Source organism: Embiotoca jacksoni, unplaced genomic scaffold (genome assembly GCF_022577435.1).
Source record: "Embiotoca jacksoni isolate LCO1_2020_lvr unplaced genomic scaffold, fEmbJac1.0.p SCAF_5, whole genome shotgun sequence".
NCBI lineage: Eukaryota > Metazoa > Chordata > Actinopteri > Embiotocidae > Embiotoca > Embiotoca jacksoni.
The window spans coordinates 10,658,026-10,681,429 of record NW_027185403.1 but is presented as its reverse complement, the minus strand read 5'-3'; the positions used below and the strand labels follow the sequence as shown (position 1 = coordinate 10,681,429).

General features: G+C 40.3%; 1 protein-coding gene across 2 annotated transcripts in view; it reads right to left on the bottom strand.

Moving 5' to 3' along the window:
* The window catches only part of spock1 (SPARC (osteonectin), cwcv and kazal like domains proteoglycan 1), a 105,278-nt gene that overhangs the window by 34,536 nt on the left and 47,338 nt on the right, over positions 1-23,404 (bottom strand). For both annotated transcript variants that reach the window (XM_069170538.1, XM_069170537.1), the window contains exons 3-4: positions 13,268-13,313; positions 2,311-2,391 (exon numbers count right to left, since the gene is read on the bottom strand). In XM_069170538.1, the coding sequence (XP_069026639.1) occupies positions 2,311-2,391; positions 13,268-13,313 (127 nt within the window). The remainder of the gene's footprint in view (positions 1-2,310; positions 2,392-13,267; positions 13,314-23,404) is intronic.

Genomic DNA, 23,404 nt, shown 5'->3' with positions numbered 1-23,404 from the left:
TCCTCATGACACCCCTCCTCATGACACCCCCTCCTCATGACACCCTTCCTCATGACACCCCCTCCTCTCCCCGAGACAGGGTATCGATAAGGTGAAATTCGACACCCTGATCCTTCTCCATCCTCTTCAGCTTAAAAGAGGGAGACTCCAGATTCACTCAGGTTCAGATTCGTTTTAGTTTTCTTGTCGATTCATTAGTTCTCTTCCCTTCGTTTCAAGACTCCTTCAAGTTAATTTCGTTCTTCTTAGAGTTTTCAGTTATTTTTGAGTTTCGTTAAGTTTCGACTTAGTCATTTTTAGATCTGCCTTTTTGTTAAGCTTCTGGCGCACATAGTTGATTAAAGTCTCAGAGTACGTCAGCAACTTCGCCGATTACGTACTTAATTCAACCCATTTTGACGAGCCTGCATCACTATCAGTAATTTTTGTTAACGCCGCGAGCAAGGCCAGCTCTAAGCGTTCACCAGGGTTATAAGTAGTGACTACTAGCAAATCACCGACCCAAGCCTCCACCTGCCGACGTCCAGCCTGACCGAGACGTCTTTGTTGCTGGACGCATACCACGGGACCTCAAGGGCCAGCATCTGCCAGACGAACGGATTGGAAGGTGAGAACGGAAGGAAAACCCCGTTATTCGACTGCCAACCGGACCTCTGAGCGACACCATCTGGACCCGTCTCCGGCCCGTGGTCAAAATCATCACAAAGTAGGCTGGCTCATTTCTTCGGGGTGGCGAATTCGAAAATATTATTATAGACTTAAATTTCACTCATTCAGTTCTTTCTCTGTTAGCCTGATCAAAATTCCCTCTTTCACTTCACCATCAGTAATCAGAAGTAATTTGTGCATTCTCATTCATATAAACATCTCTATCATTTAATCATTTACTGTGAGAAGTTATATAATAAAATCCTTTTTAATTAGACCCAGCTGTGTCATGGCGGTATCTTTCTGAGTATATCAAAGAATTTGAGTTCTGATACGAGAATTCCAATTTAGATTATGATTGACTGAGTTTATATTGATTTTGAATTAATAATTTGTCCAATTTTGGACTGGTGCCCCTTCTAATAACGAGAGCAAGATTTAGTCCTCACGAATTAAATTGACGTCGTGCTACACCTGTGTGCCGAATGGAACACAATATGCCCACACAATAACTCCAACCACACAGCAGATGAGGAGAGTGAGAGTTTTGATAACATTTCACATTTTGCTCCATTTAAAAGGGAACATTTGTGACATCTTTTTTTTCCCAGTAGCACGAGGGATCAACACCAGGGGCTCACTTATTTCTACATGAACCACTGAAATTTCTGGGCTTCACAACTCACCGCCGGAACAAAAGCACGCCCAAGCACTCCCGTTTTCGTTAAAATCTTTGAATTTCGTCTTTCTATGAGAGAGAACAACATTCCCTGGAAATTGAAAGATAGGCAGAACCACACTGTTGTTACTTTTATCATCAGGATGACATGAAAAGCAAGAGAACCTGCAAATAACTATAAATAGCCAGACGTTCATTACTGTTATGTTGAAATATCTGTTTGAACTGACTGAACTATGACTGACTATGTGAAGATGTGCTGACAACACTATTTATCCAGGTTTTTTCTCACTACAATATGACTGCGTCTCTTTTTGTAGATCTTTCGTGGCTTTTGATTTGTGATACGGTGGATTACTTAATGTTACCGTGTTGTTCCAAACTGCTTTTGTAATTACCTAACAAACAAATAAAATGTGTGGTTGTTGACATCATCAGTCAGATTTCAATTTGTATTTGAGTTTACCGGTTATTTTCAAACTCTGTCACTTAAGTGGCATTGTGGATACTTGTGGCAAAATGAGTGCCCTCGTTGGCTGACGCTTTCCCATCAGCATGCACTCAAAATGAATAACTCTGTCCTGCCAAGTTGTTTGGATGTGCCATGTCAACATCTTACCGTTTATCAGTGGGGTGAACATGAGAGCGCTTGTTGTATCTTGAAATATATTAGCCTTGTATTTTTCACCATGATGGTTCCCCACAGAGTACCTGGTAATGGGATTTATTAATCTGTTTTGAAACTGCCACTCATAAACTGTTCACTATAACTAAATGAAGCTGGAGTAATCCTATCCAAAAAGCACTGTGTGTAATCCTAAAACCTGACAAAAATGTTGATTACACATGTTTATTAAACGATTTAAACCTACAGTAGCAACCGACTTTACGCTGAATGTACTTTTTCCACCTTCACTTGAACTGACTGTCAGTAGAATAACAAACCTCCCCACCCTGAGGAAAATGATGTGACCCGCACTCACCATCCTGCACCGTCTTCTTGGCTGATCCGGAGTGGGCTTTAGTTCCTGGGTCTCCATATCTGCCTGGTTCGGCCACTCGCTCTAAATGAAAAATTACAAAAATAAAACAAACAAATTAGAATTGTTCATACATGTTTAAAGTTATAGTTCAACATTATGTGATATGTTTAGGATAAGAGAATATCAATACCACTGTCATGATGCCGGTCCACTGAGTCAGGTAGCTCATCATAAAACTGGAACTACAGTAAAACCGCCTGGTTCTGTCTCAAGTTTAAAAATACACCAACCAGCACAACTGAAGCTCACTATTACATGTTTAATTGATGTTAACCAAGAAACCCCCCGAATCTTTAATTTGTTGTTTGTACATTTCTGATTTTGTGTGAATTAAAAAGACAATACAAAACAAATGAATTACTGTGATTTTGACATGCTGGTTTAGTTTTGAACTTGAACCAGCATACATTTTTAATTCTGCTTCCTTTTTTATGCTAAGATAAGCTAAATGCCTCCAAACTTCATCTCCAGCTCTGTACTCAACATGTGAGTGGTATCAATCTCAATCTATTCACAATCAGAGAAATGATAGGTGTTTACCCAAATTTCTGACACCTCTGGCCTACTGTGTGTTAGGCTATTTCTTCATGCAATGTGTTCGGAAAACATTGTAAAATCCACAGCTGGACCTGGTGGTGCTACAAAGTGGAACAATTCCTCATTTGAAAATAATAATCAGCGCACCATCTTTCTCTCTTACAAACTTACTGCAGCAGAACATCCCACATTAAAGCAAGGCAGGGACGAGCCTCAGGGAGGAGGAAGAGCAGCCAAACACTGAGGTACAGGGAGTTCGTCATGTAGGCTGTGACATTAACACCCTGAGATGATTAACTCCCCGAGCTCATCTATCTCCCATATTTATGACCGAGCGAACCTTTTGAGCGAGGACTGACCACGGACTGTATATAATGACCAGGAAAAAGTGTGTGAGAGGCAAAAGTTAGTCCAACTTTTTGTCAATACGCACTCTATTCATTATTCCTTCCTTTCCCTCCCTCTTACCGGACCTCTCTTCTCCTCATTATGGGGTGACTCTCTTATCTCTTGAGTTATCCTCTCTACAGGCAATCTCTCTCAATTGCTCTCTGTAGGCTTCGCGTCTATATATCTTTGCATCTCCCTCTGCCTGCCTCCCCCGAGACTCTGCGGAGCCACTGTCACACTGGCATTTAGCCTGAGGGCTGCTGCTATGATCGCAAGCAACGACAGTCTGCTCACATCCTCTGACGTTTACCTAATTTATCATCGGAGGCTCCGCTGGCTGCGGGGCACAAAGGGCAGAGTCAAAACACAAACACTCACATTCAGTCTTTCCTTTGTGTGATCTACTGTTGTGTGTAGGTCCCCTTGAAAACAGCTTGTTCAGCACCGTTCACACACTGCAGCCCATTGATTCACAACTTTATTTTGCTTTGAGTTTGCTGTTGGTTTTGGCTCTGCCTCTGTAAACTGGAGGTGCAGGGCAGTAACAATTCACTCTGGTCGCTGTGGCCATGTCTCACAGCATTCGCTCTCTTTTAATAACCGTTCCGCAGTACCTCTTCTTCCAAACGATTCCTTCTTTTTCAACCTGGTTGCCCAGATATTGAACTGCTCTGCCGATATAATTTGGTTTCATCTGTTCATTAAATTAACAATACCCTTGCTGTGACTGTGCATTTTCTTCCTCTGCATCTCAGCAGGTTTCAGGTATCATTGATTACCACCTGTGTGTGTGTGTGTGTGTGTGTGTGTGTGTGTATTTGACTGGTTAATTTACTGCGTATGCCTAAAATCACTGTAGCATGTATGTGTGCGTTTCAGCTGATAATCCCATTCGTGTGCTAAAACTGAACACTGCGAGAGCTCACCCCGCTGAAAGAGCGAGATAAGAGCTCAGTTGAGGGTCGTGGATGCACAGTCGCTCTTTATGATGTGGCCAACAAGCCATTAAAATCAAAGCGGTAAACAATGTTTAAAGAACGCCTGGAGAGCGAGCTACAAACCCGTAGCACATTACACTGAAATTAGATATTTGTTCTCGCTCCAGCTCACTCAATTTCATACGTGGACCAGAGGTGCTCCCTGTTTGTTGTTCTCTCCTTCTTCTTATCAGTTTCCCTCTTTCTAATTCTTTTATCTCCTCCAGGCGCAGATCAAAGACGGTTTTATGAGAATGCATTAAGAGGCAGTGACAGAGTTACGGGAGATTAAAGATGGACCTATGAGAAATGGGAGCGGACAGACAGCATATCTTCAGAGAGACAGAGGCTTAGTGAACGAGAGGAAGAGCTGATGAAATATACTGTAGAACAACGACGATAACTCTGCTGGGAAAATACAATGTCATGTCTAATCAGGCTGATTGGCAATTTGGAAGCTCCAGATTTTCAAGGCTTTGTTTGCTGCTGGTACTGCGGCCAGAGTGCATCGCAAATCACAAATGGCTTCGGTTTCTGCTGCCAAAAACAGTTCCCATAGCAACCACTTATTCATTATGTAATCTAATTGGGACAGACAGGAGTAGTAAACACCTGCACATTGTGAACTTAACTTGAATTGTTTTCTGTCTGTCTTCGTCTGCATTGTGTCCTCCGGCTGTGTCTTGGTGCCAGTTCGACTCTCCCGTGTTCCTCTGGACTGGCTGTGATAATGGGGTACTGCCTGGCATTTGTAATCCTCCCTTTGACTCCCCTCTCTGGATAATGCATTGCAATCACAAGCTCACAAATCTGTTGGGCATGCCCATATACAAGAAGCCAGATTCAAATAGCCACAACACTGATTCAAACATTGGTCTTGCTGACAGCACAACTGTTATCTGCTACCAAGGACTCTTCCTCCCCTCTTGCCTCTCTGTCTCTCTACTCGGGCTTAAAAGCCTGTTGGGTGCAACTCTCCCACCATTACTGATGGGCAGGAATTAACGCACATGTAAGAAGTAATAAATAGTAATTCAGAGTTTGACTTTGGAAGAGGGCTGAGCTGACCTGGATGTCATAAAGGATTTTAGGTTTAGCTGGATGGAAGATGGAAGTCCAGGCAGGGGAAATGGAGAGGAGCCATACAAGAGGACGTTGTGTGTGTGTGTGTGTGTGTGTGTGTGTGTGTGTGTGTGTGTGTGTGTGCAGAATAATAAATGCCTGCAGAACAATTTAAGTATGAAGTGAGTAATAACATGCCCAGCAAAACTAGAGACATTGATTGTTGTAACAGTTAAAAATAAGAAAAACTGCTTTTAAATGTATCTAAATGACATGATAACAATACACTTCAGCTGGTGTACGTGTGTGTATGCTATTGTTCGACAGCATTTCTTCAGAGATTATATATTTGTCTCCTTATAAATGGGAAAAGTAAATGTAAATGTCAAGACACGGTTGATATTGTAGTGAGTACCAGGCAGTCGACTCCAGATTGCTGCAGTCACTTACAGGTGGGTGGAGAGTGAAAGCAATAACCAAAGTGTGTGCATGTGGTCAAGTGTGTTTCTGAGCTCAATGTGTGTATTGAAAAAAACAATAACTGACACAGACTTGTGTGCTCTGCTGTGTTGCGATGGTCAAAAATGACAAGATATTAGATGTTGCCTTATAAATACACTAATTTTACAAGTTTTAAAATATATATATCAAACCCAGTTCTCACATAAAAGTTTTCCAAAAGCAGTTTAATGAGATGTGAAAGACTAAGGAGAAGCTATTTTTATATATTTTACCTTGAACCTCAAGTTGACATTATTTTGTCAAATTGGCTCTCTAGTTTTAAGACAAAAGCTTCAGGTGCTGCATTGGTCTTGGGGCAGTTTTGGGCACACTGTGAAAGGCATGAAGCCCTGACGTGATTGCAGCAGATGTCTTTGTAATCCACCTGCAGAGCGAGCTGGGCTGTCTGGGAACCAGGCCAGTGTCACCCACACAAACCTACCTCCTTAGAGAGCTGCAGAATTCAGCAGTAAGCACAACATGTAGGCTATACAATTCTAAGAGGTTAACCATCCATGACTGATAAGCAGACAGGTCACTGAACAGTCACCATGGAAACAAGTTGTTGAGGCACTGTGAAGGATTCTCCAATCTGTGCACATACATGATGATAGATAAGAAGGGGCGTGAAATTTGAGTGCTCCATGAGTTTTACAATTGTTTATATTTTTCATCTTTTATTAGCAGCTCGGTGCATTTTGACCTTATGAAAAGCATTTGTAACCTGAACTAATATTTGTATTTCTCAATTCAATCAACAGTGTTTCAAGAAGTTTCATATATTATTTATCCATTACACTACATTATTTATTATTCTGCTCCAATACGTCTTTAATAATATCTATTTCACACAAGTATCAGACAGGGTAGAAATTCAAATATAGCACAGATCTGAATTAAGTTACAGGTTGTGCTGCCCAACATGCGGAAATGATTGTTACTGAGTTGCTGGGACAGGGTCAAATCAAACAAAAAGGATCAAGCAATGTGTAAGTGGAGCTGGAAAGGACACGTTGGTGAGTCTTTTTACTGAAGATTTCCTGTAGGGCAAAAGGAAGCTGATAAAAGACGAGAGAAAAGAAAAGACTACTTTTGCACAAGGGGAAAGTGATAATAATAACCTAACATCTTAAAATACTAACCAAATATGCATGAAACCAGCTAACAATTAATTCTCACAGGGTTTCAGTGTGTTTCTGTGTGTTCACATCCCTGTGGTGTGTTGATTCACAATCACCCGTTGTTCATCATTACATAATTTCCATCTGATGAACTCAATACGTCAGAAATAATAGAAAACTGTGGAAAAACAAGGAGGAGACACACAAGCTTATGAAGTGAAGAGGGGGTGAGATAAATATGGCCTGAAACTATGATGAAGAACAGGTGAACTTAAAGAGACAATTCTGAGAAACTGACGGTAATGTTTAAAGAGAATGCCGAAGGGAGAAAGGGAAAACAGAAGAGCAGATTTCGGGGTATATTGCTGCGTGAGTATATATTTTGTGGGAGCAGCACTTGATATAAAATTCTGTTGGTTTAGTAAATTGCCTTCCAGCAAAAACTTTGCTTCCAAAGGATGTTAAGTTTGTTTCAATCTTTCAAAAATTTGAAGTGGAGGTTCTTTCGATGCAAAAAAGGGCTGTTACAGGTGGCTACCATCCACATTATGTCGTATGAAATGTTCAATGAACAAAGGGAGTGGTCTATATCATAAATGTCGGAAACAAGAAAACTGGATCAAAACCTTGTACTGTTTATGGCTGCAGCGTGTATGAAACACTTGTCATTTGAAGTGAGGGCTTTTAATTTGAAACAGACACAGGAAGTTGCAAAATTCGGCCAGTCAATGGTGTAACTGTCAGTCAGGCAGTGATAGACATTCACGTTTATGGGTCAGGCCCATGTAGCCTCATAAATATTGAAAGCAATTCCATCCACACACCCACACCTACACAGAAAAACCATGGCGACAATTTGTGACAGATGTCCGGTTCTGTTGGTACTTGAAAATGCACTAATAACCTTCGGCCTCTATACTTTCCACAAGCAGAGGGAGTGGAAGTCTTCATAGAAATGTGACCATATAAGACAAAATACCCTCTTTTTGAAAATTAGCATTATCATCCCCAATATGAATGCAAGTAACAAAATATGTATTGGACGACTTTCAGCAAAGCGCATTACCTCGGTGAACACAACAACACACAGTGACATTACAGTATGACTCAAGCAAAAGAGGTCCAGGTCCGACAGCAGAGAATCAAGCCAACAGATGTGTGCAAATACAGATACCCACATGTAACCCTCTATTTCTCCTTTTAACAAGTCTTGAGAAACCGGTGTCATCTTACATATGCAATAATGATCACCTGTCCTAGCATACCCTTAAAACACCTCTCAGAGTTTTCACTGGGCAACTCATCTGTGCATTTTTTATATTTCATACAAAAATGTTAAATTTTATCTGGTTGTGACATGATTGTGGACTGGCATGCTGAAGAGACGTCCTCTCCACACAGAACAGAGGCATTCGGTTTTCAACGGCCTTACAGTAATGTGAGCGTTATCAGGGTTAATTAATAATGTATTAATGAATCCCATATCTGCATAAGTGTAATTCACTGATATGATTGATTTGAGTGGAGTATCATCCTGCTTCATGAGAATAAACGTATCAATAATAAGCAGAGGAGGATAGAAGCAGAGCAGAAATAACACCATTGGGAAAGTTTGTGTCAGGAGTTGGATTTTATGTTCGTGTGCATGCTCTATAATGCTCCTGTTGATGAAAAATATCAGTGAATTAGAGGCTCTGTTTTCCTTCCAGTGTGACAGTTAGGACTGTTCGTGGCTGGAGTTAGAAATTAAATTAAAATGGATCAGGTTTCAAGCGGTTAAATTATCTGAGACGCTGTCTTTTTGATAGTCATCCTTTTCTCTTGTGTTTATTTGAAATACATGTGGTTGCATGTCTGGGTCTATTGTTTTTCTCAAAAAATAATTACATATGTCTTGTGGGCAGATATCCTGTATTATCAGTAATAAGAAGGGAAATGTTTATGTATAAACGTACAGAATAATAACTGTAAAGCTCAATGCTGTTAAACATTCCTCACTTGTTAAAATCGTCAATAATAGCAAAACAGTTGCAGGGAAAATCATAATATTACTATCTGGAAACAAAGACAGAAAATAATCATTTCAAATCCAGGTATCGTTGCAAGAAAAAGCCCCGTTGGTGGACGTTTTGAATTATTTTCTGTCCTACTGTCTCCAGACAGAAGCAGGGAAACAGTCACACATGCAAAACCTTGTCAACAGCAAAGTCCAGAACTGATTTTAAATATTTTTGAAATCAGGAATATTTTTGCCTGAAATCTTACAAATCAAGGCGGGACCTCATTAAGCCCCAAAGAAGAAGTGAGACAAACTGATTTCCCAGCAGTGGATCTGATCGCTCAGCATCACCAACAAGCCATGTGTGATCCCACTGATTTCATTCATTAGATGCTACCGAGGTGAGCATTAATCGCAGTGATTCATCAGGGGAGTGGATTTTCTCCCCCCATCAACCTTCCTGCTGCTGATTAGTCTCCAAGGGCGACTTGCGATTCATTTGTCAAACTGAAATCAGCAGGTGGTGATTGATGCCAGCATCCTTTCAGTTGTATTGACCCCCCACTCAAGTGCTGTGGTCACACTTGTCATTTCAATACGATCCGGAATCTGAGCACACACATCAGATTATGTAAGATGAAATCACTCTGTATGCATACCTTTTTTCCTCCCATTCAATCTTATCTTGTATCATCACTGATTCTTATCCATCAAAAGCTTTGGTGCGCTTCAGACTGAGCACTGTTTCTGTGCTGCCTAATAATTAACATAACTTCTGCCCTTTAAAGCCTGTGGTTAGACTTTACTGGCCCTGAATACGATTTAAGGTTATCAATTTTAAAGATAAAGCAATAAGAAATGCTGGCTGATAAGTCAGTTTTGGTTTGGGAAAGGGATTCAGTCATTCTCATGCATTGCCTTACAGTAGATGACTCATATTCAACATCTTGTCACACTGATACAAGCTGGAGTCCAAAGCTGACATTAACAGTTAGTTAGTGCAGCACCTGCGGTGCCAGCTGGGTGAAAATGGGACCGACTGGAAAAAACATTCCGACATATGATAGCAGCGATTGTTCCCAAAAGAGGACCAGATTGTCTGATTGATTCCTATTACTTATTCACTGCCTAATTGTTTTGCCGTCCACTACTCCCAGCTGTGCTGTTTGTGTGGGAGTAACTGCAGAGTGCATTTTGATTGTAGCAGTGGGGCAGTCATGTTGCAGCTGAAGTGCAGCACTGCAGCAGAGCGGGCATGGCAGGCAGAAGATTCAGAAAAATGCTTTTCGGATTTTATGTATTTAATTGGCACAAAGTTGATCGATGCCTCAACTACACAGTATGACTCTCTGGATAAATGCACAGATGTCACATTCTCACCTCACTATTTCCTGTCAAAATACTGCAGTGACTCACATTCATGGAGTGTATGGTGTCATGTGGGCTGTTTGAGTAAGAAGCACTTTCAAAAACAATTTGGAACAACTTGTAGTAAATGTTGAAAGACATAAATTATGTATTAATTTCACTCTTGCCACCATTAAAGAAAAACTAGAAATGATTTAAACGTTGTGTACCCATGTCTGATGGTTACATCTGTTACGATGAGATTGTACTCACTAAAGTAATTACTGAGCGTGGCAACATCTCGGAAAATAGTTTAAAAAGCTCTAAGGTGGCTAAAAACCAGGACTTCAATGCAAGTAAAGGGTGACTTCTTGTCTCAGTGTGTGTACAACCACACAGTGATTCAACTGCTGAATGTCGGTGTGGTGTAGTGAGTGTCCTTTCCCTTTGGTTAGATTCTGTTCTTTCTAATGACATCACAAATGAAGCACCCTGTGTTTGGTCTATGGCCTAATTCAGTGAAAGATACTAGAAACAAAGGGTGTACAGTTAGCAGCCTCAATAACTGATCTTAGGACATAAAGGAAATCCAACCAATGCCTCTGAGCGTAACACACAGGATGTAGCTCTACAGTAGCTTCATTATATTTTCGTTAGTACGTAATTCTTTTAATTCTAAATCAGGCCTTGCTCCTGCTGGATTTTGGCACAGAGGATTCGTCCATATCATCTTATGTATTTGGTCCCTGGTTAGGAAAATTAAGCTCTGTTTACCTTTTGTTTTTAGTTGTTTCTGAGAAACTGGAGAGGAACACCAGAATTTGATGCACTGAGGCAAGGCTGTTCTCATTAGGCTCAGTATCCATGAGGAGCTGGCCCAGATAAACCTGCTCAGCAAGTCTTTCCCTGCAGAGTTACAGTTACTGTGCTAGATATGCAAAACCAAGCCGGCACAGAACAGAGCAAACTCAGTGATAGGAAGATATAAAGTCTGGTGTGCTGTTCAGAGAGCTGCAGTCCAATTAACCCCCCAAACTGTGTGTATGAGTGTCAGTGTGTGCGTGCGTGTGTGTGTGTGTGTGTGCGTGCATGTGTGAGAGACAACGATAGTGTGAATGAGAGTGAGCTGGTGTTTGTAATAATTGAGTTTAGTCAAGAGTTACTGACGGTCTAAGAGCATTACACACTTGAGTGTGATTGATAAAGTGGATTTGGCATTATTGCCATAGTAAGTCCATAAGCAGCACACACTGTGAAATAAAGCATTTGCATTTAGACACACACACACACACACACACACACACACACACACACACACACACACACACACACACACACACACACACACACACAGCCCAATGACTCTATTAATTTCCTGGAGAATTACCAATTAACTGTAACCCTTACCATAAACTGTCAACCAAGTGTAAATATTTATGACTAAACTGTAATAATTGACAGACCTGTTCTTTGTCCACAAAAGACAGACAGGCCTCCACAAATTAAACAGATATGTATATCTGCACAGCATGAGTAATACAAGTACACACAGAGGTTGAGGATTCTCTCTAGTCATTGCAGCCTAATATGCATTAAACAGTTGTACATTTTTTTTATCTATTGGGAACAGCCTTTAATCAGTCGGCACTGACTGCTGTACAATGTATGTTGTGCGCTGAAACTCTACCACCGCCACCAATGTTGGAACTACTTCAACGTTATTGAACTTATCCACCACCACTGGTTGCTGGTTTGGTTTACTTCAATGCACATGCTCATATGAAACCAAACTTTGAAACAAAACGCCACATACACAGCTTTATTGTATAATAAATAAGGTTAATAGAGATGGATATCCTTTACCAACTGCATTATTAAATCCTCAGTCACTTTGCAGCTGGGAGTGGGAGTAAATGAAGCCGATGCAAAGGGCTGTACCCAACTCAGACTTTTGTCAGTCGAATTTGGCCGTTTGATACAAAGTTTTGATGATTCGTTCATTTCTTTTTCATATAGACTATATGACAATCAGAAAAGCCACAGCACGCTCCCCTTTGTATCTTAAACTGCGGCAGCCGGAGATTCTCGTTGTCCTGGCCCTCTCCCGCAGAACTCCCGTGGTGGAAGCTGCAGCGGACGGGACCAGAAAATGCCAATGCAGGACGAGCGTCAAAATCAAAAACACCCTTTAGTCTGGGCCTCCCTCCCAACACTGTGTTCCTCCTGACCAGGTCAACCTTAAGCGACAAACTCTTGGCTGCCTGACAGGCTTTATGTCAGGTGCATGGGTGCCCCTCTGGTACCCAACTCTCCTCCCTTGACGGGTCAGTGTCTGTTTTCAATGTCAAACCCACCCTCTAAACAACTAAATAACTGCTCGACTTGAAGAATTTTAGTCGATAGAGGGGTCTCAGACAGATGATTGGACTTCCAGGGGGCCCTGACTGAGGTGTGACGCAAAACTAATTAAAATGTTTCCAGTCGTAGCACACTCTTTTTTAAAAACTGCTACAAACAAATTGCAAGGAATATTTAACGTATAAAATGATCTTTATAGCATTTGTCCTCAACCTCTGTGTTTGAGATGCATTTTTCTAGCAAAGGAAAATTGCTCTCTTGACTTAACCGAGGACATTTGTATTACGAGAATATTTAAAACTCTAAATCATGAGTCCTACAGACACACCACACCGTTTCCATACATCGTATTTGTAATTCAGCAAAATGTGTCAAACCTGTGTGTCAGTGTTCAATGTTATCTAATATTTCTGATAGAAATCAGAATATCCTTTATCTAATCACATAAAACGATGCTAAATCTGACCAATCATTCAATGCCACATTTCAGTACTCGACAGCTCTATAAAACAGACAGACAGAGAGGTTTGATGCTCACCTTTCGCCTTATGTACAGTTTACATTAACATAAATATTTATAGTCGCACACCGACAGTAAAACTCACCCTGGTCGAGAGACTTGGCAGGAGCCCAGCTTTTGAAGTAGTCATCCTGAATGGAAACACAACAGAAACTGGGTTATAAAAAAATAACCAGAGAATATCTTAGAAATAGAAATCCTGACCTCATTCTCCTCTCCTTTTGTTCTACCTTACTCTGATTGCAATAGAAAAGAAAAAGACACTGGGAGGTAGGAACTTGTTTGGACGTTTAAAAATAGGGCAGATATACAGAGAAGCCTGCAGGTGAGACACACCGGGGAGCAAAGAAAGTTAGAGTCTCCAAAGAGGAGTTGAACTGGGACAAAAACATTTAACATCAAGGTCAACATGGATTTTAACACTTACAAACAGGAAGCACTGTTGTGGTTGTTATTTCATTAGAGAAATAAGTAATATTTATTTTGCCTTTTTAGCAGTTCTTATTCCAATAACCACATTTGAAGAGCACTTATTTTTCTTACTAATCAGGTAGAGTATATTCTACAGTCCCAATCAATCCTCCTCAACTAAACATATTACAGAAAAAAAATAACTGGCTCCTCTCAGCTGGGCTCAGTTGACAGGAGATTTGGATTTGTTAAGCTGAATACTATTTAATTCATGGCTCCAGTCAGAGCAGATTCCCCACCCAGTCAGAAACATCTTTTATTGTTTAGCAATTAAAACCTCCATTGTGAAAATAGCCACGGCTTCGATGCTGCTACACTTAGAAGTGAAAAGATTGGTTAACAGTCCAACATACAGATGAAAGCAGAAGTTGTATAATTGGTGTGTTCTTTGTGTGGTTAGCAGTAGATATACATTCCAATAGATCACTCTGTTATGTGAACAGGTTGAAGCTCAGGAGGTTAGGCTGTCGATCAGCTCATCCATGAGGAGTAAATGACCGTAATCCTGCCTTAACATTCACAGTGGGAAGAATTACATTTTGGGAACCACTTTAGCTTTACAATTTAGCATTTTATAAATTATTTATATCACAGCAAGATGTAAGTATAAGCATGTATGAGGACATTTAAAGTTTTTAATAATTTAAAGTGTTTGTCAAAAATCTTAATTTCGCCTGAAAGACATATTTTAGATCATCAGTGTTTTTACCGTCCAGCCTCCACTTATGGGTGCCCAAAGGGGGCATTGAAAAATATATTAATAAAACAAAATAGGGGGTGATTAAAGTAAAGTACAATAAATAAAGAGGATAAAAGTTATTCTTTTATAAAAACTGTTTATGTATCATATCTGCAATACCCACCAATACACACACACAAAGACACAGACATAAACAAACACACACACACACACACACACACACACACACACACACACACACACACACACACACACACACACACACACACACACACACAGAAAGGTGGAGTGGTGATGTCTGCAGCTAAAGTGTAACCAGAAGGAACCATATGTGTGTCAGCAGGGAGTGAGCCTGTTTCAGTGACACTATGTGAACCAGGCAGAGAGAACCTGCTGAGTCTGAGAGCAGGATCTCTGGTTTATTATTGAATTAGAGAGAGAGAGAGAGCGAGAGAGAAAGAGAAAGAGAGAGAGAGAGAGAGAGAGAGGACATATGTGTGTGTGTGTGTGTGTGTGCGTGTGTGCGCATTTAAGAGGGGGATAGAGCGATGGAGAGGCTAAATTGGGCCGTCATATGAAGCAGTCCAGAGAAAATGGACAGTTGACCCACTCATCCAATCCGTGTTCTATAAATGACAACTGCCAACATTTGAGCTAACACAAAAGTTTGAAATGAGGAGATGAAACCTAATTAGCTTCTCCCCCAGGCCCCTATTTCACTCCTGTCCTCACTCCTTTTATTCTCTTATTTTATGTCCACCTCCGTCTCTATTATAAAATGATCCTTTATGACTGTGAAGTTCTGCAGAGCTCAGACAAAAGCGAAAAGACGTTTCTGTGCTCATAAGTGACAATGCTTTCCCCCCCGGCTACCAACGCTCTGTTGTCAGCTACAAAACGTCATAATTTAAAGCCCCAAAATAATCAAATCTACATGTACAGAGATATCTTTAATGGTACTTTCAACCTTTAATATGAGAGCAGTGTTCAGACAATGTTTATCAGGATTTATGTCATATACCATTTAAAATAATCAAATTATAGGTCATTATTTTGTATACTTCATTATCAAAGCAAATCTTCTTTTAGCCTTATGCTGTTTAAAAGGTAAGTTTAAAATGAAGAGAAATCCCAATCAGGTAAAAAAAAAATTTAAGAAATATTTCACCTCAAGTCTCCCCCTCACTCTGAAAAAATGTGCATGTCCCCTTTCAAAGTCAGGTCCATAAAGAAATGGTTTTCCCAGTTTGGTGCGGGAGAGTTTACAAAGAAGGTCTACAAGGAACTCTGACCTCAACCCCATGCAGAAACTTTGGGATGAAAACCAGACAGGCCTTATTATTCACCAAACGCACCCTGCCTCACTAATGTGGCTGCATGGGAACAATCCCGGCAGAAATGGTCTTACGTTTAGGGAGTGTTATGGGTGGGATACTTGGGGGTGTCTGTATACTTTTGTCCATGTTGTGTAAGCATCCTATTGGGCAAAAAGACTCCTCCTGGGAAAGATTATTATTGTTACTGTTATTATTATTATTATTATTATTATTATTATTATTATTGTTGTTGTTTGTAAGCTTAAGATCAAAGTTATCATGCGGACTGACTGACATTACTTCACAAACTTGTTGTGTGCTAATTTCACCTCTAAAACCACTCCAGCGAGATTTTAACATGCTGAACTACACCATGCTTCGCCTGACCAGCCACCTGACCTGCCGTGCATTTAAATCAGCTCCACCTCTTCAACAATGCATCAAAATAAGTGTCAAACACGACAACGTTCGGGGCTCCCAGGTAGGCACTGCAGTATGTTTCAAAATAGCATTATCAAGTTACAAAAACAATGGCTATACTTACCTCAGCTTCCTTTAAATGATTGCAGAGAAGAAGAGAAGGGAGAGAGAAGAGAAAGAAAGAAAGGTCAGTGATAATGGCACAGTATGCTATGTCTATCAGATCTATTACAACCCCGTGGTACTCCGTCTGAATACCGAGCTCAACTCTCCAGATTCATTGAATAGGAATCTGATTTTGAAGGTGGTAGAACACACACGCACACACACGCACACGCAGCATTATGAGATAGCCTTATTTGATGTGGCATGTAATTTGAAACACATCGAGGGCAAATTGTACAGGCAGAGTAGCAGCACAGCATAAAGGAAGGCGAGAGAAGAAGAGAAGAGAGAGGGAGACATGGAGGTTGTGGGAAAGTAGAGGAAGAAAGAGAAAAGGAATATCATTTTACTGTCTTTTTATTGTGCCACAATGTAATGTGACATGAGAAGGGAGTAAAGTCATGTAAGTATTTCAGAGACAGCAAAGTGGATGGAAGAGGTGAACTGTAATAATCTGTATCTGATTTGTAATTTAAAAAAATATCCATTTTATAATTGTATAATACATAAGTTTGTTATGCAGTAGTTAAATCCAGTCCTGATGGGGAAAAAAAAAAACAAAAAAAACATTTAGCTAAACTGCTAAGGAAACAAACAACAGTGAGCTTAGCAGCAGTAACTGACACTTCAACTTTGACTGCAGAGCTGTCACAATCATTACATTTTAGTTAACAATTAAATGGCACACAAATTATTATGATTGTTTATTTTATGCTACTATTGAAGTAAAAACCTAATCAGAGTTTGATCATAGACATAGATCCTTTGAAGAAAAGGAACCATTTATTGCCATTGAGTAGCGCCTTTAACCGCCATCTTTTTCCTTTCATTTGGCTTTAAACCAAAATGTGCTCTAGTGACTGGCTTTACAAATAAATCATTAATGTTTATGATGATTTATTATTATAAGTATTTTGAGATAAACAGCTGTTGGTGCTAATTGTCCACTCATATACAGTACCATCAAACAATGGTAGAAGAACAGGGCACAATGACATCTCGTAATCAAATGAGTGCTAATCAAATCCCATTTGGGGAAAACAATGTGGAAGTCTTAATGGAAATGTGAATATCTCTGAATTTCATCCAGCTGCTTTTACACAGATAAATGGAAATTGATGCTGGCAATTATGCAAAATGATTGCGATCAGCCCAAATAATCACAATCAAGCAATTCTGCACTAATTGTGACAGTCCTGCTTGTGTCTACATACATGAACACGTGTTAATGTAATAAAATAGATTGTCCGACAAACAGGGAAAGGTCCATTTAATGATAACCAAAATAAGAGTTATTTTCTTTTCTTTTTTTTTTAAGTTCAAATTGCTGAAAAAAGTAAAAGAATGAGTTTGTTTGCGGATGCATAGTTTCCCTGAAGATTGTTTGAGGCTGAAGGGCAAATTCTTGTCTTAGAATCTGAAACATTTTATTTCCCTGCTGTCTGCCTCAGTAGAGCAGTGTTGTACAGATTGCAAATCTTTCTGAGGCAAATTTGCAGTTTGTAATTTTAAGCCACATGCTGAGTTGACTTGATGTTAGTCAAGATTTACAACTTCCCATTCCTATTCTGTATTAAGTCAGTGTGTTTTACCTTCACTGTACTTGTTTACAACACCCATAGTAACTCTGGATAATTGACTGACCGTGATGGATGACAGCCTATTTTTTTTTTTTTTTTTTAGAGTCAGTGGTTCACAGTGAATAACATCCTGAGGACTAAATACATTTGTTGTCCTGTTGATTTCTGTACCATCTGGACAATCTGTAACTTGTTGGTATTTTCAACTGAGCTTATTTTGACTTGCAGCCACAAACGTGTGTGTACGAGAGAAAGTGCGTCAGCTGTTCTCATCAGATAACAACATTTACTGAGTCCAACAGAGGACTGCAGCTGAGGTGCTTTCGCCCGACACGTAGCTGCACTAGCTGGTGCTACTTTGAGGTTCACAGTGTTGCTACCCGCCGTTTTATTATTCAACCCAGTCACAGGGATGACCTTTCCCTGCCCAGGACCCCCATTAATATTTTAGTGTTCTCATCTCAAAAGCATTAACTGGCTGCTTAGCTCACTGCCCCCAATGTCATTCAAACCCTTTAAAGTGATTACAAGGAGATAAAACTGTGTCGCTATTATCATATCACCTTTGATGGAGGGGGAGCAGGACATTTCAGTGCCGAGTATCACAGTGAACGAAGTCTGTCAGCCGTCTCTGATCAAAGTCGCAAACACTCTGCAAACTGTTGCCGAGCAACATTTTTTAACCGTTTAATCAAGTGTTTTTTTCGGGTTCAATTAAAAATCTATTTAAAATGTAGCACAACAGCTGTCAGTGAAAATGGGATTCCTTTATTCTGAAAGTGTACATGATGCAGTTTGTTTAGCAGTGCCTCCATTTTAATTATGGTTAATTGAGTGCATGTCTGTATTTAAACACCTTGGCGTCGCAGTGAGTGGTTCCATTAGACGCTGCTGTTTCGGAGCTCGACGATTGGGTTAAACTAGGCTGTAGTGTTCAGTCGGCCCTCCCAGGGGAGGAAAAGGGGCAAGCACGTCAACGAGGCCACGCAGTGGGAAAGAGTGATGACTACAAATCAGCCTACTGTATGTCGCACATTTAGTGATATGGCCACTTGGCTGTGTTGTGCTTATTTTAGTCCTGACTTTCTGAGTCAGAAATAAAACCACCTATCCCTCACACAGCATCTTCAGCCTCCTGCCTCCTGGGAGGAGGTACCGCAGCCTCCGTGCAGCTCCTCCAGACTGAGGGACAGCTTTGCGCATGAGGCTGTCAGTATGCTGAACTCTCTCCCCTCTCTCCCCCTTGCCCCAAAAACTCTGAACTTTTGCACCCATATTTGCACTACGTTGTCTGTTTTATTGTTTCATATTTATGCTTTTCTTGTTTTGTCTATTCATTTTGCACACAGTGGGACTGTGAGAACCAGTTTTTTTGATCCATCTATTTGTCTGTATGTATGGCAGATTGACATTGAAGAAGTTGAAGTTGAAAAACTTTTTGCTTTAAAACGTAACACTTTTTTGTTTTGCTACCAACCAGAGACACATCAGTAAATAACCAAAGCTCTTGTTTCAGCCACAGAGTTGTGTGGTTAGCACATGTAAACTACATATCAGGGTTTCAGAAACCGGAAAGGTGCTAGTTCTTCATCCTGGACATGCTCACTGAAATACTTTGATTGGAACCAAGATAGTGTTGCATGTTAACACCTAATCCAAGTTTCCAATCGTGTTAAATGTGTCCAGGTCCAGGAGTTATGTCGGAGAAAGTCATTAACACAACTATCCTGATAAGGAATGTGATGATGGTCCACATTCTGATATAAAAGTGTGATAATGGTAATTACGGATGCACAGGCGGCAACCAACAGTGACTCATTCAGTCATGACGGGCTGCTGACTTTTAGTGCCTGTGATTCATGGCCTCATGTTACATTATACTAGGGATGGGCATTTCAAGCAAAACTCGGAACTACTTAATTTTTAATTGAATATTCACACCTCCCCTTCCACCGCCCATATTGCGCGTGCGCGCACACCCACACACAAATATAAAGAGATAGGCCGTTTGCTTGGTGTTTCACTCTAATGAAGTGTGCTTAGTGCCGGAAGGTGTATATTCTAGCTTTACCTGCATGGTTTGCACCGCAGCTCCTCTTTTTATGTTTTGAAGGAGTTCCACACGGAACTTTCTGACGGCTGCAGTTGTCTTTGCACGTTTCCCCATGTTCGCACCGGGACATCCAATACTGGGATAGCTTTACCTGCAAAGCTCCGGACCCCTGGAAGCAGCGTGTTATTCTTCTCAGCTTTTAGGTTCATTACCGCCACCTTCTGACGGGAGTAACGCCTTACAACCACCCACATTTAAAAACGTGAAATAAGGAAGAACGATGGTCGCATATACTAATCGATTTTGTAGATTATAACGACTATTCAAATATTAGAAATTCGTGCCCCATCCCTACATTATACAGAATCTACACAGCAAATTTCTGCAGTGGAATATCTTAGAGTTAAACAAAGAGTTGGATTTTGGGAGTTTATTTTCTAAGTTAGACTACAGCTTGTGTTCAGTGTTACTCTTTGGTGGGTAATATTTTGGGGTTCATTCGCTGAGTGTTGAGGAACACGATTCAGCACGACTCCCGGTGTTGACTGTGCAGCTTTGTCGCCGTATTAGCATTTCCCAGCATGCCTTAGTTATTTCTTCATAACTTTTGAGAATAAAGCAACCAAATTAAATCTAAGTGAAGGGCAGAAATGACATTTAGTTAAACATTTAGTTAAACATGCCGTTTATTAATATTTCAATGAAGACATAATGATAAATAAAATGGGGCTATCATTCAAAACCATAAAGGTACAAGGTAGGAACGTAACATATATACCAATCAGTCGCATAAATTCATGAATTAGTTTGTAAGTTGTTACAATGTTTTCATTCAGAATTAATTGTTCCACACTGCATATAATCACACTGCATATAATTGTTAAATATAGATTTGTGATGAATATGTTGTTATCTTGTATTTAGTCTTACCTAAAACCACTATAGTGTGATTAAATATTAAGTTCATGAATGTCAAATAATTCACGCTTTTAAGTGTTAACTGTTAACACTGTGAAAGAGTTCGTATTCAACTCAAGGTTAAAGTAAAATTTTACTCTTCATGGGAGTTGAGTTTTAACTCCCAAAGAGTTCAGGTTCAACTTCTGAAAAGTGTTAAAAAAGAACTCCTTGAAAAAAAATTACTTTCTCTCTCCCTGAGAGTTTATTCGATTGGTCTCACATGCACAAGCAAAAACAGTTGATTTGAATCGAGTTTATTCCAAAGATCTGAATTTTCTGTGTATATTCTACACAGTGAGGTTTATAGATTATGAAAAAGGGTTGTTGGTGCACAACAGCAGGAGGTCACTGCAAAAACGAGCTGTTAAAGCCGTATGAACAAACACATCAGCGCTTTTGTATGGCTGGCGAGGACAATCTCTATACATCTTTCATTTCTATGATGACCTCACAGTTATTCAGTCTGTTGGGTCCCCACGAGGTCAGCTCATGTTTTTTTTTCCCTCTCCAGTTTAAAGTAATGGTTCTGAGATCTCATCTGATAGCAGAGCCCCGAGGAAGTCCGTGACATGAAATCAGAGAGAGGGAACAGAATCGATTCACAGGGAATCAACGCGGGAATGGCTTCAGTCCGATTAACTTCTCTCAGCAGAAGTAACTTTCACTGAACGTGTGTGTGAGTGTGAGGGTGTGCGAGTGTATGTTTATACTCACAAAGTGGGTAATTGTGAGTTTGCACAAATACTCCCATTAACATTAAAATAGGCAAAGCCATGCCTGGAGTGCTGACTGAAGATGTCATAATCAGGGGATGAGGATGCAAATCTGGCCTCTCGGTGGAAACTAAACAGCATTAAAAATTTACTGTGTATTTTATGCATTTTATTCATGGCGCTGGAACCCTGCCGAATCCCTTCCCTCCCTCATCTTTTTCCCCACAGTCTCTAATTCCTCACCGTCCCCACTCTTCCCTTCTCCTTCCTTCCCTCTTCACCAAGTCTCCGCTCTTCTCCTGAGGCTACGTCCTGCTTCTCGGCAAACACGGGTCTGGGATCTGATCAGCACCCCGTGCGGCTGATATATGAGCTTTGTGAGCAGATAGCACAACAGAGCAGAGACTGGATTTCAGAGGTACACTGCATCAGATTACTACTAGGCCTCTGTAGAAGTGAGGAATGCCGAGTAGCACCAGTGGATATGGTTTTGCCTCACCAATAATTTAGTGACTGCACACACTCAGTCAGACAAGCAACACATCCAGAGAGAGAAATCGTGCAACGGATGAGCATGTTCGCAGATTGAAAATTTTTCATAAGTAGGAAAAAATATCACATTTGTGAAACATAAAACTGTTCGCCGACCAAGCCAGTCGGGTCGGCAAAACTTAAGAGACACAGCACCCAAAATAATTTGACCTAACCCAACAAAACTTCCTCGGAACTCAGGCCTGTCACTTCCTTTATATGATATAAAAATGATCCCTTTCAAAGGATGTCACATGAACCTCTATTAGCGATTTATATAGTCTTTACAAGAGCAGTTACAGCCATTATACTGATGAAGGTAAAAGGATTATTAGGGCTTATGAAGCCTTCTTGGCCATTGCCATAAAAGCACCTGTTTAATATGGAAACTAATTAACTGTCAGACACTTGACAATTTACTTGGACTAGTAGTTTTCTAAGTGACTTTGAGGGCATTACGTGCTATTAATGTTATGACCTGCACTCCAACAGACAGCGAAGTGAGTTCATGCAGTTTTGACTGAAGTGACTAAGTGAAATGAGTATTAGCTAATCTGCTGGCCCTTACTGCCGTGACAAAGTCAGACTGAATACATTTACACCGACAATGACAACAGAGATGCTAAGATTAACCTCAGCAGCAGTCACAACCCTTGATCATTTACAGTAGGTCTTCTACGTGAGCGTGGAACCTGACTAAAAACTGATTGACAAACATTTTGGACAAAAAATACTTTGTCAAACCTCCTCAGCATGGATTTGAAAATTTTTACTTTTCTGTCAATGATGAGCGTCTAATCAGTTGGTTGCTCGTTGGACCACGACGTGACGCGAGAATAGAAACGTGAGGATTCAACAGAGAAAACATGAGATTGACTAAATGTCAATGTAAAGTTTACATAATTTTTTTCTGATTATATTTTCAGTTTTTTTTTCTTTGAACAACTGATAACTGCACAAAACAGCCGTTGCAGTGATTTCGAGGCGAAAATTGAACTAAACATTGTACTTGCATAAATAAATGAAGCACATTCTATAGTTTCTCAACGTCTTGACAAAATTTGTTAAAACGTTTTTGTGATTTTTACATAAATAAACAAAATTTACAAGTGAAATACATTGTATGCATATGCATTCAACTTGGAAAAGACAATATTGACTGAGCAGGAGAGGGGAGCTATACAGTACTACAGAGTGAAGTGAAAAAAGATGTACTGAGTCGGCTGAGGAGTTGAAGGTCATCAGGGAAGAGAAAATATGAGGGGAATGAAGGTAATACTTTGCAGGAGCAGAGCAGGGGAGGAAACAAAAGG